The 20,565-nt window shown below is 37.8% G+C and overlaps 1 protein-coding gene across 1 annotated transcript; it reads right to left on the reverse strand.

Moving 5' to 3' along the window:
• Nucleotides 1-5,931: 5,931 nt before the first annotated feature.
• Nucleotides 5,932-20,057, reverse strand: LYSMD4 (LysM domain containing 4). Its single transcript, XM_043988351.1, is given in 4 exon segments — nt 5,932-13,525; nt 13,528-13,753; nt 16,898-17,173; nt 19,994-20,057. Coding segments are annotated over 3 exon segments (858 nt in total). The 5' UTR covers nt 17,165-17,173; nt 19,994-20,057; the 3' UTR covers nt 5,932-13,160.
• Nucleotides 20,058-20,565: the final 508 nt, after the last annotated feature.

Raw genomic sequence — 20,565 nt, forward strand, 5'->3', positions numbered from 1 at the left:
ATCCATTTGTGGCTGTGGCATCACCAAGGACCTACCACCTCCCAAAGATGATCCTACTTACTTGTTTGGCATCAACAGGTTAAGAATAACCCCTAGCATGTTGCTGGCCTCTCTCTCCTCCAGCAGTCACTTGTTTGTGATGTAGGGAGCTAATGAAGACTAACAGAACCTGTCCTTGAAAGGATAAGGAAATCATTTAAAAAACCCTTATTCAGACAAGATAAAAACTTGTGTATACGATTGATAGATAAATTAACAAAAATAAGGTCTGTGGCACAGGAGGTAATATTTGCACAGCATTTGTGGAAAATGGGTCCCATAGGACAGTTCTCAGAACAGTTCCTCACACATGCCTTCATGCTAATTCCTTCTCCCATTTGCTACAGATGAAAAATCTGACCTTATAGCTAGTTCATTTTGGAGATGACTGGTACTGTCAAGGGTTACAGTGCTAGCTCTAGGAAGAGGAGGGCAGAACAACACTGTTTAGGTAATATCAACACTTGGGAAAACTGGGTTCAAGTTCCAATACTACCATTTGCCATGGGCAAGTCACCAAGTCTTTGAGATTATTTACTAATATATTTAAAAAAAAAAAAAAGCCAGCATGCCATTGAGAGACTTCAAATGTAGCATGTCTGGAAGACTGACATACTTGGCTTTGTGGCTATGGGCAACTCCAAACTCTCAATGTTCCAGGCAACTCCAAACTCTAACTTTGAGTTGCCAATCTGCATTTATGGAGGGGGTTTCCACCTAAGAGTTCCTTTCACTAGTAAAATCATGAGTCTAGGGGAGTGAGGGAGAAAAATTTGAAATTGGAAATCTTATATAAACAAATGTTGAAAACTATCTCTACATGTAACTGGAAAATAATAAAATACTTTTATTTTTTAAAAATCGTGAGTCTATAATAAAAGAAAATTTTTAATGAGGTCAGTTTTAGATGCTGTCAAAGGTCTCTGGGTTATAAAGATACAGAGGAGATGAAATCTAAAAACCCATCAAGTTTTTGGGGTCTTTTGTCATTCACTGTGTTGATATTTAACATTCACCCCTTCCCCTATGGTGGAGGTTTGTCATTAAAAAAACAAACTGGGGGGACAGCTAGGCGGAGCAGTGAATAAAGCACCAGCTCTGGATTCAGGAGGACCTGAGTTCAAATCCAGCCTCAGACACTTGACACTAGCTGTGTGACCTTGGGCAAGTCGCTTAACCCTCATTGCCCCTGCCCCCCCCCAAAATTAAATAAATAAATAGAAAATTAAAAAACAAATCCTTAGTAATATTAGCTCACATTAACAAACCAATTTTAAGACATCCAATGTTGTGTTCTTCACCTTAGGCAGGTAGGACAAGTATTGTTATCTCTATAATATATGGAAAAGAAACATTGGAAGTTGTGATAAAACATCAATATGACACAATTGTACTATTAGAACCAAGATTCACAACGATATCTCTCTTGATCTTAAGTGCTCTTTCCACAACACCATGATACCTAAACAAAGATCTATTAAATAAAGATCACTATAGCCTGGAAAGATTATAATTTGCCTGGTAATGAAAACTATCCTGGAATCCATATTGGATGAACAATGCCAATATGTCACAGAGTGAACAAGGTAAGTAATTTGGAGTGTCAGGAAGAAAGCATTTTAGCAAAGTGTAAATTGTAGTAATGATCCTTCCTGGGCCCTAGTTGCCACTTTGTACTACAGGTACAGGAAATGGCCCTAGTACCTGGTGACCATGAGCAAGGTGCCAACCCCAACCTGGGCTTTTATTTTCAGACTGCTGCTCTCTCCATTATGAAATGAATAGGACTTTTAGTTGATAATTACAGCAGTTCCCTTTCCCTGTGGATTCCAGAACAATTCCTACTTGCCATTGAACAGACATTCCAACTCCCAACTTCTCAAAACCTATAGGAAAATGTTCATTCTCAGGGCTTAAACACTTGGAAAGGATAATTTATTGAACACAAATCAGATATCATTACTCACTCGTGGATGAAGTCACACATTGCCCTAGGGGCTAAATATAGTCGATTCTGCACCATCAACAGAACTGGTAGTTAAATGCTAATTTTAAAATAAGCATTAAGAACTTTGTTCTTGCCTCTGAAGAACTATCCTATTGGTCGTTAGAATCAGTAAAGCCTCACCTGGCCGATGGGATAATATGCCCTCTTTTTGTTTTATAACAGTAAGTATCCAGCTTCTTTCTAGGCAATCGCTAAAACCCAATACATAATTCATGTATGTCAAATCACTCATTCCTCTTTTGTTTGTAAGTGCTCTGCAATCCACCAGCCAAAGGTTTTTTAGCTATCATAACTTTCTCTCTCCTTAATCCCGTAACTCTACTGCCTTTAGTTCTCAGGAGGTGACCTGGCATTGTAGATGGAATTTGTAAAGTGCTGGACCTGAAGCCCAGTAGGCATAGGTTTTTTTTTTCTTTTTTGAAGCAATTGAGGTCATTACTTGCCCAAAGTCACACAGCTAGCAAGTGTTTGAGGCTGGATTTGAACTCAGGTCCTCCTGACTCCAGAGCTTGGTGCTCTATCCACTATACCACCTAGCTGCCCCAGACCTAGGTCATAATCCCACCTCAGATACTGGGCAAGTTATATGACATCTCTGAGCCTCAGTTTCTTCATTTGTAAAATGTAAAGTGGTAAAGAAAGTGTATTGTGTTAAAGGCTAAAATTCTAGCTAGTCTGTCTAAAATATCTAATGAGTGGTTGCCAATAAATTATAAGCTTTAACAAGAGTTAGACTTTTAAGCATTTATTAAGGAGAATAAGAATTTGGTAAAGAGAGAGAGAAAGGCCTAGATTTCTATCTATTAGGGGGAAAGCACATTTCTAGCTCCACTCTCCACCAGCGTCCTCAGGAAAGAGAGCGTGAGACTGAGCGCCAGTCTCTTCCTTCCTCCTCCCACTAGCCCATGTCACTTCCTAATGCCAAAGAAAAGACTCCTGGTCTTGCCCTCAAAGACCGTCACTATCATGGGAAGCTTTTCTACAGTAAGTCTCCAGCAGGTGGCGTCATTTCCAATCGTGTAACACTTGCCAAACCATAAAAAGCTCTGTATATTATGTGTATACATGTAGAAATAGATATACACATTAGCTATTATTTATTGCATCCCACTTTACTGAGATTGGATACCTTATCACCCCTACATTCTCATTTCCCATTATCTTACAAGGTGAATTTGATCATCCTCCTTGCCAAAAACTAGCCTATTACTAATGACCCTTGGGTCCCATTCCTTCCCAATCATCTTCTCATGCACTTTCTAACCTTTTTCTTTCTACCTGGTTCCTTTCCTCCAGTCTACGTAGAATATCTACCCCCCTTTCACTTCCAAACTTCTAAACTCACTTGTTTCTACTACTGTGCTCCCTAATTGTTCAGTTTCCTTTAAGTATGTTTTCTATGTCACAACTCTATTGGGGACTGACTTCTCATAGTCCACCAATAATTTCATTTTCACTAAATTGAAGCTTTTTTAAAACCTGTCTGCCAGATCTAACTATACTGACCACTCTTTTCTAGATCTTCTCATTTCTCATTTCTCCAACCCCTCCAAAGCCACAAACAGTCCTGATCCTCTACATCTGTCAGCTCCTTCTATCCACTTGTTTGTCCTTCAAATGCAAACATCTCCTAAGTCTTCCTCTCTATACTCTTCCCCTTCTCATCCACTTCTGTGACTCTAAATAGCTGCATGACATCTCCATTTCCAACCTAATCTTTCTCCAGTCCATCTATACATTTGACGTATTTCCTCCTGGATCTCCCTCCAGTACCTCAAAACCTTAACACTTCCCCCCAAACCTGCCTTTTCTCCATAATACCTTTATTTTTACTGATGCTTCCAAGCCTTTCCTTGGGATTCCAACACATCCTACTTGCCAGTGGGCAGACATTCCAACTCCAGCTTCTTGAAACCTACAGGAAGTTTGTCAAACTTCAAAACAATCTGATTCTTTCACTCTCTTCTTTACCTCTCCCATTAGTTTGCCAAGGCTTATGGATTCTATCTTTTTTTTTTTTTTTTACATATAAGGTATTTTATTTTTTCCATTGCATGTAAAAATAGTTCTCAACTTTTGTTTATACAAGCTTTACAATTCAGATTTTTCTCCCTCCCTCACCTCCCTCCCCCTCCCCAAGACAGCAGGTAATCTGATATAGGTTATATCTATATATCATATACATATACATATAGATAGATATATATACACACACACATATATATTACACATAATAACATTAATCCTATTTCTGCATTAATCCTGTTACAAGAGAAAAAAATCAGAGCAGTGATGCAAACCTCAAAATAGAAAAAAAAAACAACAGCACCCAAAACAAAAGAAATAGTATGGTTCAATCAGCATCTATACTCCACAGTTCTTTTTTTTTTTTCTTGGGATTTGGAGATCCTCTTCTATCATGAGTTCCTGGAACTCTTCTGTACCATTGCATTGGTGAGAAGAATATAGTCCATCACAGTAGGTCAACACTCATTGTTGATGATACTGTGTACAATGTTCTTCTGGTTCTGCTCATCTCACTCATCATCAGCTCACGTAAGACCCTCCAGGTTTCTCTGAACTCCTCCTGCTCATCATTTCTTACAGCACAATAGTATTCCATTGTAATTCATACTACCACAACTTGTCCAGCTATTCCCCAATTGATGGGCACCCCCTCACTTCCAATTCCTTGCTACCACGTAAGAGCAGCTATAAATATTTTTGTACTGTGGGTCCCTTTCCCCCTTCCATGATTTCTTTGGGAAAAAGCCCTAAAAGTGAAATTGCTGGGTCAAAGGGTATGCTCAGCTTTAGCGCCCTTTGGGCATAATTCCAAATTGCTCTCCCAGAATGGTTGGATCAGTTCACAGCTCCACCAACAATGCATTAGTGTTCCAATTTTCCCACAGCTTCTCCAACATTTATTATCTTACTTTTTTGTCATTTAGCAAATCTGATAGGTGTAAGGTGGTACCTCAGAGTTGTTTTAATTTGCATCTATCTAATCATTAGATATTTTGGAGCATTTTTTTCATATGGGAATAGATAGCTTTGGTTTCTTCATCAGAAAACTGCCTGTTCATATCCTTTGACCATTTCTCAATTGGGGAATGACTTGATTCTTTATAAATTATGATTTAATTCCCTATATAATTTAGAGATGAGGCCTTTTATCAGAAGCACTGGCCTCAAAAATTGTTTCCCAGCTTTCTGTATCCCTTCTAATTTTGGATGCATTGCTTCTGTTTGTACAAAAATTTTTTAACTTAATATAATCAAAATCATCCATTTTGCATTTTATAATATACTCTATCTCTTGTTTGGTCAAAAAACTGTTTTCCTTTCCAAAGATCTGATAGGTACACTATTCCTTTTCTCATCCTAATTTACCTATGGTATCACCTCTTATGTCTAAATCATGTATCCATTTTGACCTTATTTAGTATAAGGTTGTCAGATGTTTGGTCTATGCCTAATTTCTGCCATACTATCTTCCAGTTTTCCCAGCAGTTTTTGTCAAATACTGAGTTCCTATTCCAGAAGCTGGAGTCTTTGGGGGGGGGTTATCAAACACTACATTACTAGTGTCCATTTACTACTGCATTTCCTGAGCCCAGCCTATTCATTGATCTACCACTCTATTTTTTAGCCAGTACCAGATAGTTTTGATGACTGCCGCATTTATAGTAAAGCTCCAGTTTTGGTACTGCTAACCCACCTTCCTGTGAGTTTTTTTCATTTATTTCCCTGGATATTCTTGATTTTTTGTTTTCCAGATGAATTTTGTTATTATTTTTTCTAGCTGTATAAATAATTTTTTAGGTAGTCTGATTGGTATGGGCACTGAATAAGTAAATTAATTTAGGCAGTATTGTCATTTTTACTATATTAGCTCTGCTATCCATGAGCAATTGATATCTTTCCAATTATTTAGATCTGATTTGATTTGTGTGAAGAGTGTTTGGTAGTTGTGGATTCTATCTTAATTCTATCATTCCACTGATCCTCTTTTCACTCCCACTTGTAATCACCCTATCCCTCCGGCTTGTGTAAACAGCCTCCCTGATTTTCCTTTTTCTCCTCTGCAATTCATCCTTCATACTGCCTTCAGAATAATTCTGCATGCACCACTTGATCATGTCCCTCCTTTCTTCGAAAATCTTCAGTGACTTACCATTGTCTACTGATTGATTTCTTATCCTGGCATTCAGGACTTCCACAATATAATTTCAAACTACTTTTCCTTTTACTCACACTTCACTTAATGTGCTTTACCTTCTCATTAAACTGGATTTTTCACCATTCCCCTATTTTGTCCTGCCCTTCTTGCTTCTTCATACCTTTGTAGGAAGTGAGCTCAAAGTTATTTCAGGTATTGCTGATCATATGTATCTGAAAGGTAAAGAATGTAGGTAGGGTAGAATAAGTAGAGGAAACAATGACCAAGATGCAGAGGGAAGGTAGCTTGCTAAGAAACAGAACAAGAATCCCTAGAAAACTGTCAAAAGGGAACTGGAGCAGCAGAACAAGGCTTAGGTTTTGCTTAGTACAGCAGAAATACTGACAAGTTAACTTGCAACCATCTCAGGTCTCCATTGCTCAAGATCTTGTCCCTGATTAGGTACCTTGACTCAGATGTTGAATGGAGGCACCTATGAAGACTGTGAAGAATCAGGGTGTGGGACACCTACCTAACTTCTCTGACTCCTCCAAACTACTCCCAAATTGATCTATTGTCCTCCCTACCCTGTTGCCTGAGGTCGAACACAGAAGGGGCCAGATTGGGCATGGTCAGCCAGTATAAATGCAGAATGATAGAAATGATATCCATAATGATCTCCTAAGGTTGTCACAGGAACACAGGCAAAACCCTACTGAGTCCCTGAAAATATTGAAGTCCCCCAGAATGGGACAGTCAGATAGGGAGAAGAGGCCTGACCAGGGGACACCACTGTAACTCTTCTACTGAAGTTCCAAGAGTAGACACACACAGGCCTCCCTCTTCTGGTTATTCTTAGAACCTCCATGATGGTCAGATGGAGCTGGGTTTGACGATCCTTAGGTTTTCTCTCCTTCCTAGGTTTCTTTATACGTCCTTTTCCCCTTCCCTACACGGATGTGGAGCATGGCATATATCTAAACCAAGTTGGAGTAGTTTTTTTTTTCTGAATTACTTTTTCATTTTTACAATGAATGCTTGCTAGATTGGAGAGTAAGGATAGGGTATAATATTCAGAATGGGAGATATGATATTGACACAAATCTTAAAATTTAAGAATAATCTACATAATGAAGGAAAATTCTGATGAAGTCATGAAAAAGAACAAAGATTTTCACACAGAATATTGATGGATTTTACTTGAATCACAGTTGACTGAAAGGTAAGACTAAGATCCCACTCGTCCTGTTTGACTTTTCTGTAGAGCAAACACTAACAACTCTACCCTCCAAGTTGTCTTTCATCCTTACCTTAAAAATCATGCAATATTCCTACATAAAATACTAATCCAATCTCCTTGTTTTAGAAAAGAGAAAATTGAAGTTTTGGAAGGTTAGCTGATTGGCCCAACATCACACAAGTAGTAAGCATCAGATACGAAATTTGAACCCAGGTCCTGACTCCAAATCAATGCTTTTTCCACTGGGGCTTTGCTACTTTTGTCATGTAGAATCCAAATGGAACAGGGATGCCTTATAGGTACTTCAGATGTTTTTTTATAGATGACATTGCACTGATCACATCAAATCCTGGAACCACTGCAGTCTCCTAAATAAGATATATTATCATTCAAAGATTGGTTTAACTAACTGCACAGGAAAAATCTGAATGACAAATGTCTTTTTTATTCAGACTATTTTATGCATTTGGACAGAAAGCCAATTATTAAGCTGGTCCATTGGTTTATAAATGGTAAACAGACACCAGAGATGGTTAGAATTGGAGTAAAGTCTTGAATTGTAGTAGGCAAAAAGTTATTTTTTTAACTCCAAGTGAGGGACACCTAACTTCCCTGACTCCTCCAAACTTGTCTCTCAGAAACAAAGGTCCATAGGTTTTAAATACAAGTAGTCATTTTTTGAAGAATTAAAGTTGCATATTACTCAAAGGGTAACAGATTCACTGTAGCCTGTAGTAGCATATTACCAACAAAGAATTATGTACTTGAATTGGTATTTAAATGTCAAAAAAGAGATAAAGGACCAGAAATTAAGGTAGACTGCTAATGTAGTGAGCACATTAGTAGTGGGATAACAGCTAGCAAGTTTGTCTCCTTCACTGATAGGCAGGTCAACAGGTTCTTAAAGTGGGATTTATGGGCTGCCAAAGGGTGTATAGAAAGATGTTGTGGTGGGGATGTCTGTGAATTTGGATGGGAAAAAATATTTCAATATAGTTAGTTTCTATATTATCTTATAGTTTACCTCATGCATTAAAAACATTATTCTGAAAAGAAGTCCAGAAGCTTCATCAGACTGTCACAGGGTCCAGGACACAAAAAAATAAGAACCCCTGAGAATAGTACTTAGCAAAACTGGGTGAATCCCCTATGACAGATTTTAGGGGAAAGTATAAAATGAGTTACAATCTGCATAATTAGAGGGAGTATCTGTTTCAATCAGATTAAAGATGCCTTAAAAGCAAATTTCCTTAATTTTATGCCAAATAATTTTGGGCCAGATCCTGTTTGATCAAAGCAAAGGCAGTTGATGTAATTAATTACTCTTATAATTCAAAAATATAGCCTTGTCATTATCAATGAAATATGTTTAGGGATTATTTTCCCTTACATTACTCAAGTATTACCAGACAGCCCGATAAAGTTCTATCACCTGTTTATGAAACTCTGTTTAGTTTATTTCTCAACTTCCTGAAAATGGATGAATGTGTACAGTGGAACTTACTATCTCCCTCAAGCAAATCCCAAGTTTCTGAACTCAATTTATGATTCAGTATACTATGAATCATTTTGTATTTTTTAGACTCTGTAATCTGATTATTCTTACTCCTAGAACTGGGATGGGAAAAAAAAATATGAGGGTTCACATTTATTTCTTTATTCCAGAAACAGCAGTTAAAGACTTTAGGTTACTAATTTAAGTGTAGGGTATCCTGGACATTTAGCTGGAAAAAAAAAAAAAGACTGTGATCAGAGTATCAACAAATAATGTTATTAATACTAGTCACCAATCAACATGTTCATGTCAACATAACTTGAGAAGTGATAAAAATACAGATAGCAAAGTAGTAAAATGTTAAACATCCTCTAAAAACAGCCATTTTGTTTCAATTTTGTTTTATTCAACACAGGAGCAATCTTTACAACACATTAAAGTGCAAAATTATTTCAGAAAAATACCTTCTTTCTGGGTAGTATAGTTTCTGGATTGGGTGCTAACAGACCTAAGGGGCCAGTCTTGGTTCTCAGCTTTGCTATGGGCTGCACAGTGTGACCTTAGGTCAGTAACTTAGGCTTGTGCTGCTCTGTTTCTCCATCTAGTAAAGAGGAATAACATCTTCCTGACAGGGCTGATGATTAAATAGTTTTCCATAAAGTAGAGCACTGGAATTCCTTAATCATAGATGCTATGAATTTTTTTATAAAATTATTACTCTAAATAAAGTCTCTGAAGGCACTGAAAATTTAATATCACTAGCACAAATATATTTTCTTGCGTAGAAAAAATATCTATTTCATACACTATTGGTACTTAATAAAAGAATTTTATACATACTTTGCAAGGTTGTTACAAAATACCACTTTAAGCCACAACCAACTAAAGGAAACCAAGGTCCTGAAGGTTACTGAAGGTTACCCTGTTATTAACATTTAACTTGTCAAACATCTTCCCACATATGGAGACACTAAGAAGTCTAAAGACAAGTGTATGGGATAAGGGAGATGCAACACCAACATCTTAATCTTTTCATCTTTTTTTTGTGTGTGTTCTTTTAGTGACTTTTTCAATTTGAAATTTCAACCTTTTAAAAAAAGGAGGGTGGTGAGGGTGTGAAGATACAACCAACTTTCCCTTATAGAAGTCATGGTATATTTGCAAAAATCAAAGCAAAGTTCAGTCTTTACTTGGTTAAAGTGAATTCCCTGAAGGACTCCAAACCCTTCCTAATGTGCTTCATAAGGACAAGCATTATAGAAATCCAAAAGAACCCTACATCTTATTGATGTAACATGCTAAAATATTGGGCTATATAGTTAAATAATATAAAAACCATTATTATAGTAGTTTTGCCTGTTCTCTTCATTTTACCTTGAAGAAAAATTCACCAAATGAGAGCACATTTAATCTCTCAAATACAGTTTTAACTTGCTATAGGAAAAAAGGGTTATCATAGGAATCCACCAAACAAAAAAGGATAAAGGGAATCTGAATCACTCTTATATTTAGTATATCTCATCGAATAACAAGACGACCTTTTAAAAGGTCAAAAGAACTATAATCTTCCTAAAGTTATTAAACTAAAAAAAAGATAAATCAACATACTCAAAGATGTCAAATTAATACAAACGGTCAACATTTCAGGCTGTTTTGCCTTTACTCTATATGCCATATAGACTGAATTTTAAGATCTTTTTTAAAAGTTCTACCAAATAGGATCAATATATGGTAAGCATGGCAGTGGGGGCAGCTAGATGGCACAGTGGATAGAGTACCGGCCCTGGAGTCAGGAGGACCTGAGTTCAAATTTGGCCTCAGACACTTAACACTTCCTAGCTGTGTGACGCTGGGCAAGTCACTTAACCCCAATTGCCTCACAAAAAATAAAAAAATAAAATAAAATAAATAAGCATGGCAGTAATATGATATCTAGACCTGTGAAGTTCTCTCCTATACTCTCAATTGCTGCCCCAAACCTATAGTCTTTGATTCAAAGCAATTAGTCTATTGTATTCTGTACTACCCAAGGCACAAGGCAAGAAAAATGAGAGACAACCTGTTATCTTGATGGCAGCTGTACCTCAAGCATTTAACACTAACAGTGGGAAGGATGAATGTGTGACAAGGAAAAGGAAGGTACAGTGAGTACAGGTCAAAATGTTAAGCTTTTGTTTTTGTTTTTGTTTTTTTGCGGGGCAATGGGGGTGAAGTGACTTCCCCAGGGACACACAGTCAAGTGTCTGATGCCGGATTTGAACTCAGGTGCCCCTGAATTCAGGGCCAGTGCTTTATCCACTGCGCCACCTAGCTGCCCAAAATGTTAAGTTTTACAGTGAGAGAATAGAGATTGACTTTATCCCTACATATACTTAAATGACACATTCAATATCCTTCTAACAACAGTCGTTATAGGAAAGGTTTGAATTCTTTATATTTACTTAGGATCATATTAGCTTCATTTATTTGAAAATGTATTAGTCCAACTCAACATCTGCAGGACTGAACAACGCATTTCCTTATAGGAATGCATGTTAAAAAAAGGGGTTAACGAAAGGAGTTAAATTCTTTCCGCCTCCTTTAGCCATATGGACAGCTGCCCCAAACATAGCTAAACGATCTTATTATCTGATTCACTAGTTTCAAAAGCCACAGAAAAGGGGCAACACCAACTGCATCCTTGCTGCAACTTTACAAGGGAGATTTTTTTTTTCCAATACTCCCTTATCCCCCAATCATCTAGATAGGAAAATGGTCTGCAGACTTAATTACGTAATTTTGCCAAAAGAATGAAAACATATGTAATCAGAATCTACTTCAAATTCTAAAGCCTACTCTCAGATGAAACTGAACAGTAGTTAACACACAGGTAAAACCCAGTGCTAGATAATACTATCAGTAAGAGAATTTAAGATTTCTAACATTATGGTGGAGGTAGGAAAATGCTATTTTAAATATAATTGAACAGACAACAAAAAATGTCTTCAAATATGAAAAAAGAGGTTTAAAGCAGTTTAGATTTATAATTTTTGAAATAAACAAGTAATTAAGCAAGTGTGAAGTGAATGCCATAATTTTGTTGGGTTATTTTCTATCTTTAAAAGTGGATCGGGGGTGGCTAGATAGCACAGTGGATAAAGCACCGCCCCTGGATTCAGGAGTACCTGAGTTCAAATCTGGCCTCAGACACTTGACACTTACTAGCTGTGTGACCCTGGGCAAGTCACTTAACCCCCATTGCCCCACCAAAAAAAAAGTGGATCATGGGGCAGCTAGGTGGCGTTCAATATTGAGGGATACTCTATAGTAGCTTCTTTGCCAAGTATTAATTACAAATTCCCCCCCCCCAAATGCTGGCTCTTTCCACATGTTAAATTTACCATTATAGGTCACCAGATACCACAGACACAAATAACTAATCCTAAAGATTTTAGATGCAAACAGGGGCCTTACTACCATCAGACCTCTAAATACCAAACTACAATCAGTTCTCAAGACACTGACCAACTAGATGGAGCTGGTACAATAATGAAATCAGCCATGGTTCTCAAAAGAAAAGCTATTAAATTTAGAATGTTAAGCCATAATAAATCAAATGGAATTAATTATTACCATAAATTACCATAAAACTTCCATGTTACTTATACCCACCGCTGATGGCATAAGCAGTTTTTTACTCTAGCAACATGCTGTTAAGTCCTCATTTGGTTATCAAGGATGACCAACCACAAAAGGGACTCTTAATACTATCCAAGATGAATAATTACTAGAATTTAACACTAAAAACACCCATTTTGAACAGAGGTAGAACTTGGAACTAGTTCTACTTTACTATACAATCCCCTTTAGTATTTGCCAATTTTGTTTGCAGTTAAGGGGGGAAACTTTGGGGGGGGGAACCACAGAAAGTATTTAAATACCATATACTAAGATGGCACTCCATGTAGGTAATTTAGCTTGTTTTCTACAGAATAAGGTGCCTGAAAAAGGTAGCTTCATATGTATGACTGTACCTGAGACAGATGTGGCCAGAAAATTTTTTCCTGGCTTCTTTTACAAAACCCAAGTAAATGGCCATAGTTCTCCCATTATGAATTTGAAAGCTTATTTTGTTTACCTATAGGAAGTTATTAACACATGCCCAATGAGAACCCAGTTACTAAAGCTGAGACCGATTCATTGCTTTCTAAAGAAGACAAGAGGCTTAGCTTCCAACTCATCTGAAATTGTCTGAAGAAGTTGTGGTCTTCAATGAGATCTCCAGTCCTGGGACTTTGCCTGGAATTGAAATGGTTGGTATTGAGCCATTGGGGCCTATAGTTGTATTCAAGCTACTAGTGGTTTCTCCACTGCCTTGTATTTTAAAATAGACCACATAAAACACTGGTAAAATAATTCCAATTAGAAGCATGATAAAAACAGCATTCCACCATTGAATTCCACAGTCTGCACCATTCATTAGAGTCTTCTGATTGATTGGAAGCAAAGGTTGATTTGGGGTTTCTATGCAATAATCTTGATTTAAAAAGATTTCTGATTGTACTGCACTCTCAATATCTTGATCAATCCCCTTAAAAAATCTGTCAGTTGGTTGGATTTTTCACAATTACTTTCTGCAGTTGCATTATCTGAGTCTAGAAACTCAACAAACGTTAATCTAGACTCAGAAGATGTAGTTTGGAGGGGTTTTAGTTCCTTGCTTGTCTCTGTTAAGATGCTATAATTCTTCACTGGAATCTTTATAGATTTTTAAAGCATATAAGTCTTGTTCTCTGATAAAGTTGGTTTTACTTTCTTGATGTCTGCAACCTAATGGGAAAGGAAAAATAAGATATATTAAAATTTCCTTCAAAAGTTACACACCATACCTAAAATACTATAAGATAAGGCAAGTGCTTTTTTTATTGAATAAACCTTTGCTTTAATGAACTTTTTAATAGTTCTAAGGTAATATACATTATCAAATGATAACTATAGCGTTAAGCACAGAGCTTAGTACACAGTAAGCACTATGAAATTTTATATGTATAATTACTAATTAATTAATATGTAATATTAAATGCATACAATATATAATATATAAATTAGGTACTGAACTGTGAAAACAAAAATATTTGGTTATTTAATATCTAGGAAAATAAAACAAGATAAAATCCCTAAACTTAAAATGAAAGGTTTTCCATGTGTACTTTTCTTTATCTTTAGAAGCAACAGTGCCCCCTTCTGCATATTAGCTTATGGTAAATGGGCCCCAAGTATGTCACTGTTATTTATTGACATAACATAAATTTTCATTAGCTAAAAACCAAAAGGAATGACCAGAGTACTGTACTGAAAGTATCATCTTCACCTAAAAAGTTTCATTTTTCCCTAAAAACACACAAAAATTCATGATTCTCAAATTTGTTAAGAGTACCACTATATTTTTGTTTAATTTCACCATATCACCTAATACCCTATACCTATACCCCTCCCCTAGACATACTATGGAGAATATGTAGGTTTAAAGGTAAAATAACTAAAAATTCATGTACTTTGGGAATTTTGAATTATTACTTGATGTTAACAGGAGACATAGGACATTATGAGAAACCAACTTCTGTTTGGTTTCAAAGGGGATTGTCAGGATAGTTTTATTATGTAGTACAAAATGTGCTACAAATTAACCAGTAAAAACTAATTTCATCTAATTACTAAACAAACTTACTTCAACTTAAGATTTAAGCTATATAAGTTTCTGACTCTAGACATACCCTCCCCAAGTTAATTCCAATTATAAATGTTCACCCAAGGGACCAGCATGTTCATTCAAATTCAGAAAGCTAATATAGATTTTCTTCTGTATTTTGAAAAACAAAAAGCAAAAAAAGACACCATCTAGAACACTACATTATAGAATCCACTTATATTAAATTTTAAAATATAACAGGTGTTTGAATTGGGGGTCTCATTTAACTCAGCTGCCCTACAGTTTTGTTTCCACACTACTTGATCATTTAACTGAACTGGGGCAGGAAGGAGTAAAAGGAACTTGGTATAACTTTTAATCATAAATACTAATTTATGTATTAAATATGTTTGGGATTACTTTGTCAAAAATTTTTTTTCTAATAACCAGTAGCAATTTTGTAAATCTTATTTAGGAAACTTGGTCATCTTATTTAGGTACAATCTAATTTAGTTGGACATCTTCATTTGACAAAGCTATTTTAAGTGGTAGTATGGTATAGTCAAAAGAGCATTGGATTGAGAATGAAACAAACAAACAAAAAAACCAAAACCTGGATTGTGTAGCACTGGCTCTCCCATTCATTTACTAGTTATGTTACCCCTTATTCAAGTAATTTAAGTTCTTTAAGCCTAAGGTTCCTTGTATAAAAAAAAAATAGGTATTTGATCTACATATATCACAGTATTATTGTGAGGATGTGTTAAGAACATATGTGAAAGCACTCAGTAAACTGTTATATCTAAACATAAGATAATACTTTTTTTTTTGGCTTTGGTAATATAGTACATAGAAAGTGATTATTCTCAGTTACTTTCTCCTGCACAAAGGGAAAAAAATTATACACATAGTAATTAGATTGAAAAGCAAGTTACAAAGTCAGAATGTTAGATCTGGAAAGGGGGTCTTAAAAGTTATCTAGACTGAGGGTCCTTAACCTGAGGTCCATGAACTTTAAAAAAACACATTTTTATAACTGCTTTCCATTTAACTAATTTCCTTGATAATCCTCTATCTTGTTTAACAATAGCATTCTGAGAAGAGGTCCATAGGGTTTCACCAGACTGCCAAAATAGTCCATGACACAAAAAAGGCTAGGAATCTTCATTCCTTTCATTTTATAGATAAGAAAATAGCCTATGGCTAATAGCAAACTAGTCAAACCAAAATTCCAGAAAGAATTAAAACTTCAATACCTGTATACTTGCTACAAGGCAATAACCTACCTGACCACTGTTTTATTTGTTCACAGCAACATAAAAATCCTACACACTGAGAGAAGTACAGTGGAAAATGCACTGACTGTACAGTACCTGTGTTCAAATCCTACCTTTGACCTTACTACCTGAGTGATCTTGAGAAAGTCACTTAAACCTCCTTAGGTTGTAGTCACCTATAAAATGAAAGGATTGGACTAGATGACCTTTGAGGTGTCTTACAGCCAGAGATATATGAGTCTATTATCCTCAGGTATTTTGTATCACAATACATACTACAAGTGTGTAGAATAATTTCATGTAATTAGCTTATATGTATACTGAATGCAACACAACTAAAGTTTGACAAAATTGGAAGCACAGCCCTAACAAAATTAAATTAATAAGTAGCTTTGATCTATGGAGAACATGCCAAGGAATTCTATTAATGCTTTCCTACTTACTTCCCCCATTGTTAATCGTTCTGTATGCTATAAAAAATACAATTAAAAAAGAAAAACAGTATTACAAAGATGCCATAGCAGAAAAAAAGCAATTATAATAGACAGAAGCTATAATTCTACCTGTTTAAAACTACCACAAACAAACAAGAGAAGTTGAGAAAGTAATAGCAAGCAAGTAAAGAGCATAATCAAATCCAAGAAAAAGACTTCCCTCCCTAGCCCCATCATATTTGCCTAAAGAAATGTCATAATTCTACTTTCAGAGCAGAAGTGTAGAAGCAATTCCTAGATAAAAGAATGTCACTTAACATGATCCTTGATCAAAACCTCTTATCTCTTCCCCATCCCCCATCCCAAAAGAAATACAACTAATGGCTATAATCTACAATTACACTAGTAGCAGAGTTCTTCACTGCCATTGCTACTGGATCTCTTTCTTCAAATGACAAATTTAGGGAAAACAAGTGTCCCAAAATCTTCAGTAAGCTTTATTAAATTTAACTGAAACAATCGACAAACTAAGGAAGCAAGACATCTCTATGACCAAAGTGGAATGGGTTCTTACTTTACAACCATACTGAAGAGCAAGTTTGTTAAGGTTATCATCTTCTTTGAGTTCTCGTTCTAGCAATACCACATCCCCTACTCTCTCTCTTCGATCACTCTTTTGTCGTTCTTTTCCCCTCGGTCTCAATTCCACATTTAGTTCTTCTTCAGACAGTTCATCTGAGTCGGAATTATCATTTTTAAACATATAAATGTGACTATTTGGAGAACTACAAACAACAGCAGGGGCTTGGAAGGTTTTGGTTACCACTTCTTTCTGTCTCATCTTCAGCACCTGAAAAACAAAATTGGAAGAGTTGAATAGTTGAAATTCTAACAAGTCATATACTCTATTCTAAAGAATCTTGAAGAAGGCACACAGATCATTAGTTCCTGTCTCCTTATTGCTGGTTATTTGTATGCTTTTCCCTCAAAAAAAGTTTGTCATAAAAATAATAAAATAAAATAATAAAAAAACATAAAGTGGGAGAAATTTGATGGAAGGAATAAAAAGGAACGCATACCTGTGTGTTTCTAACTGCTGGCTTTTTTTTTTTTTTAGTGAGGCAATTGGGGTTAAGTGACTTGCCCAGGGTCACACAGCTAGTAAGTGTTAAGTGTCCTGAGGCTGGATTTTGAACCCAGGTACTCCTGACTCCAGGGCCAGTGCTCTATCCACCTAGCTGCCCCTCTAACTGCTGACTTTTGCTCGGCTGATAAAGGAACCCCATCTCCTCATTCTGCATTCTTCACCCTGATACTGGCCAATGAAAACCTAACCAGACCTTTCATTGGACAAAATAAGCTGCTTTCTCTCTGTTGTAAAAAATCATCAATTATCCAATGACACTGATCAATTTTATATTTACTGGTTACTATACACTACATTATCTCCTTTTAAGGCTTTTAAGTTAAGAGAATGATTAAGAATGAAAGCATGATCAAGTACTCCTAGAATACTCTTATGATGCAGAATTATTGGTCCGGAGTTCCTTTTTAAAGAACATTCCTATTCAATAATTTTACTGCATTAGAAAGCATTTTTTTTTACTAGTATGATTCTTGTTATTAACTGACAAACAGTAAGAAAACATGACTGTTTTGGTAAGGCTGAAAATTTCATAAATTGTATGACATTTGATAGAAATCATGATTATTTTCTGTCTAGTTTCTATACACTTCACTGAATTATAACTTGTGTTTCAGTGTCTTCCTCCTTTTAGCCAAAATAAAAAAGTAATATTCTATTATTTCCAAACACTATTCTATGATTAAGATTCCTACCTAGAAAATGTTATTAGAAACTGAAATTCAAGACTTCCCAAAACTTTGACAGGTTATTTTTTAAAAAGCTGTTACCTAAAGCATGAATGGATTGGAACCTGCACCCAAGACAGATGAGACCACAGATCCAAAGAAGCACTGAAGTGGAACAATGAGACAAGTAGTAATAAGATAAATATTGCCTGATGCTGCAGAGATTTTCCTTGAATAACTGTCCTTGATGTGCAAGTCTAGCTCACCTTATTTGCTGCTGCTGCTTGCTGGAGTTTCAGCTACAGTGCTGAATTATCTTAGTTAAATTATGGTCTTAAGGGAAAAAAATTTTAAAAGCAAGTAATTTTTTCAATACAATATTAGGCAATTAGGTAACCTGGGGCAGAGGAGGGGTATATATCCTCCTAGCCATAATTATTACAATGCCAATTTCATTTTAACTATAACAAAACCTAGCTTTCTTATACACAGAAAAATTTTCTGCTAACTTCAATGCAAGTCTTCATTTTGTTATTGTCTTGCTGGAATACTGGGAGTAGGGTGAGGCCAATTATTATATTCTGACTCATGTTCTTTGTGACTCATGTGTTACAACATATCGCCTATTGGATTTTAGTCTTCAACCTCATGCAATCAAATTACCTGGGAGAGAAAGGCAAAAGGGCAGACTAACTTTAATCCGAACTGAATGCATTAAAGTTCCCAGTTCTTGGTTAAAAAACAAACCCTACCTACCACTAGCTATACCAAACCGACCATTTGTTTCAGGAGCCTACCAAAGTGAGTCAAGCAAGTCATAAAACGCCAATTAACTCGAACTAAGAAGAGAATACCAAATGGAGAATCATTGGCTTTTCACACACACACACCCCCTCATCAACCCCACTATCTTTTGGAAGACTTGGCCTCCCTCCCAATGATGAAATAACAGCATGTTGTAGTAGCCTGGAAGGTCTAGGTCTGGCTCCGACCTCGAGCAAGGGGACTAAACCTCATCGAGTTCCGGCCAGACGATGCTAAATCAGCCCGATTCCGAAGTCCTGAGCCTGAATTCACTGCTGAAGGGCAGTCCCTTCAAATGCATTTAACTTCGGGGCACTCGGGGCCAGCCCCTTTCCCTAGGTCTCTTTGCCAGGAGGATTATCGGCCTTTCCGGGCCCGGGCCCTGTATCCCGGGTTCCACCAAACTGACACCTGAAAGGTAGGATGGAGGGGAAGGGAAGTCGGGGGGCGGGGGGGGCGGACGGCCCTTTGATGTGGACCCCAAACCTCAGTCCCAGCTGCGAGGCCACATGACGCCGGACGTTCCGTCGAGGGTCCGCATTTACCCCAGAAAAATGCCCTGAAGAGCCTCGGGGTGGAAATTTAATAGGGTAAGAAAAGAAACCCCTCACTTGGGGGATGTTGCTTTCGTTTTTCACGCATCTTCATTTTCTTTCTTTATTAGTTATTATGGTTCTAGCCGAAGACCGTCAGGACCGGCAAGCGGCCGGCCGCCCCGGTGCGCCCCTGCGGGCCCGCACCCCACATTCCCCGTCCCCAACCGTTCTTCGCGTTTCGGCCAACTGTGCCACTGGCTGCCTCCCCCGCCCCCACATTCCCCCCCCCCAACTTCCCCCGCCCTCAGGGCAGCCCCTGAAGGTCTCCTAGGAGACCCGGCGGGGCGGAAGGAGCCGATCTCGAACGCTCCCGCCACCTCCTCCTCCTCCTCCCCCCCCGCCCCCCCCCCGACGACGTCCTGGCCAGAGAGGCCTCGGGAGGAGCAGGCCCTCTGACCCCAGTCGAGGGAACGGTTCGGGAGGAGATGGAGGGGGGGCGACACCCCAGATAAACTCACCCTTTCAACGCCCCGGTAGCGAGGCAAGTCCCGCGGAGGCCTCTCACCCAACCGCGCTGGCACCGCCACCCCTTCCCATTGGTTCGGGCGGTCAGCAGGTCCCGGGGAGGAAAGGGAAATAGCCAATCAGGGGGCGGGGGGTGGGAGGGTGCTGGGGTCGGCTAAGGATAGGGTGAGAGGTCAGCGCTGGACCTGCCGCTCTGGGGCGGATACTCTCCTACTAGAGTCTCGGGAGCGGATAGGAGTTTTGAGGGAGTGGGGTGGAGAAGAAGGAAGGAATTTCCTCCACCTTCATTCTCGTTCTTCTTCCCTTGAGTTGTCCCATAGGATGAACTGGTGGTGGTGGTTGCTGCTTCGCCACCCTTCTCTATCCCGTCTACGCTCTCTCTCCTTCCAAGTTTGGGACTCTTGAACCTTGGATCAAATGAGCTGTTCTTGGTGGAATTGTGCTAATCTTCTCTGTGCTTCTCCTCTACCTACCACTTCCCTGTGGCTGTTGTATCTCCTATTAGAATATGCGCTCCTTTGGACAGGGGACTGTCTTCCTTTTGTATTTGTCACCCCTATGCTTG

This window comes from Dromiciops gliroides, chromosome 2 (genome assembly GCF_019393635.1).
Source record: "Dromiciops gliroides isolate mDroGli1 chromosome 2, mDroGli1.pri, whole genome shotgun sequence".
Taxonomy (NCBI): domain Eukaryota; kingdom Metazoa; phylum Chordata; class Mammalia; order Microbiotheria; family Microbiotheriidae; genus Dromiciops; species Dromiciops gliroides.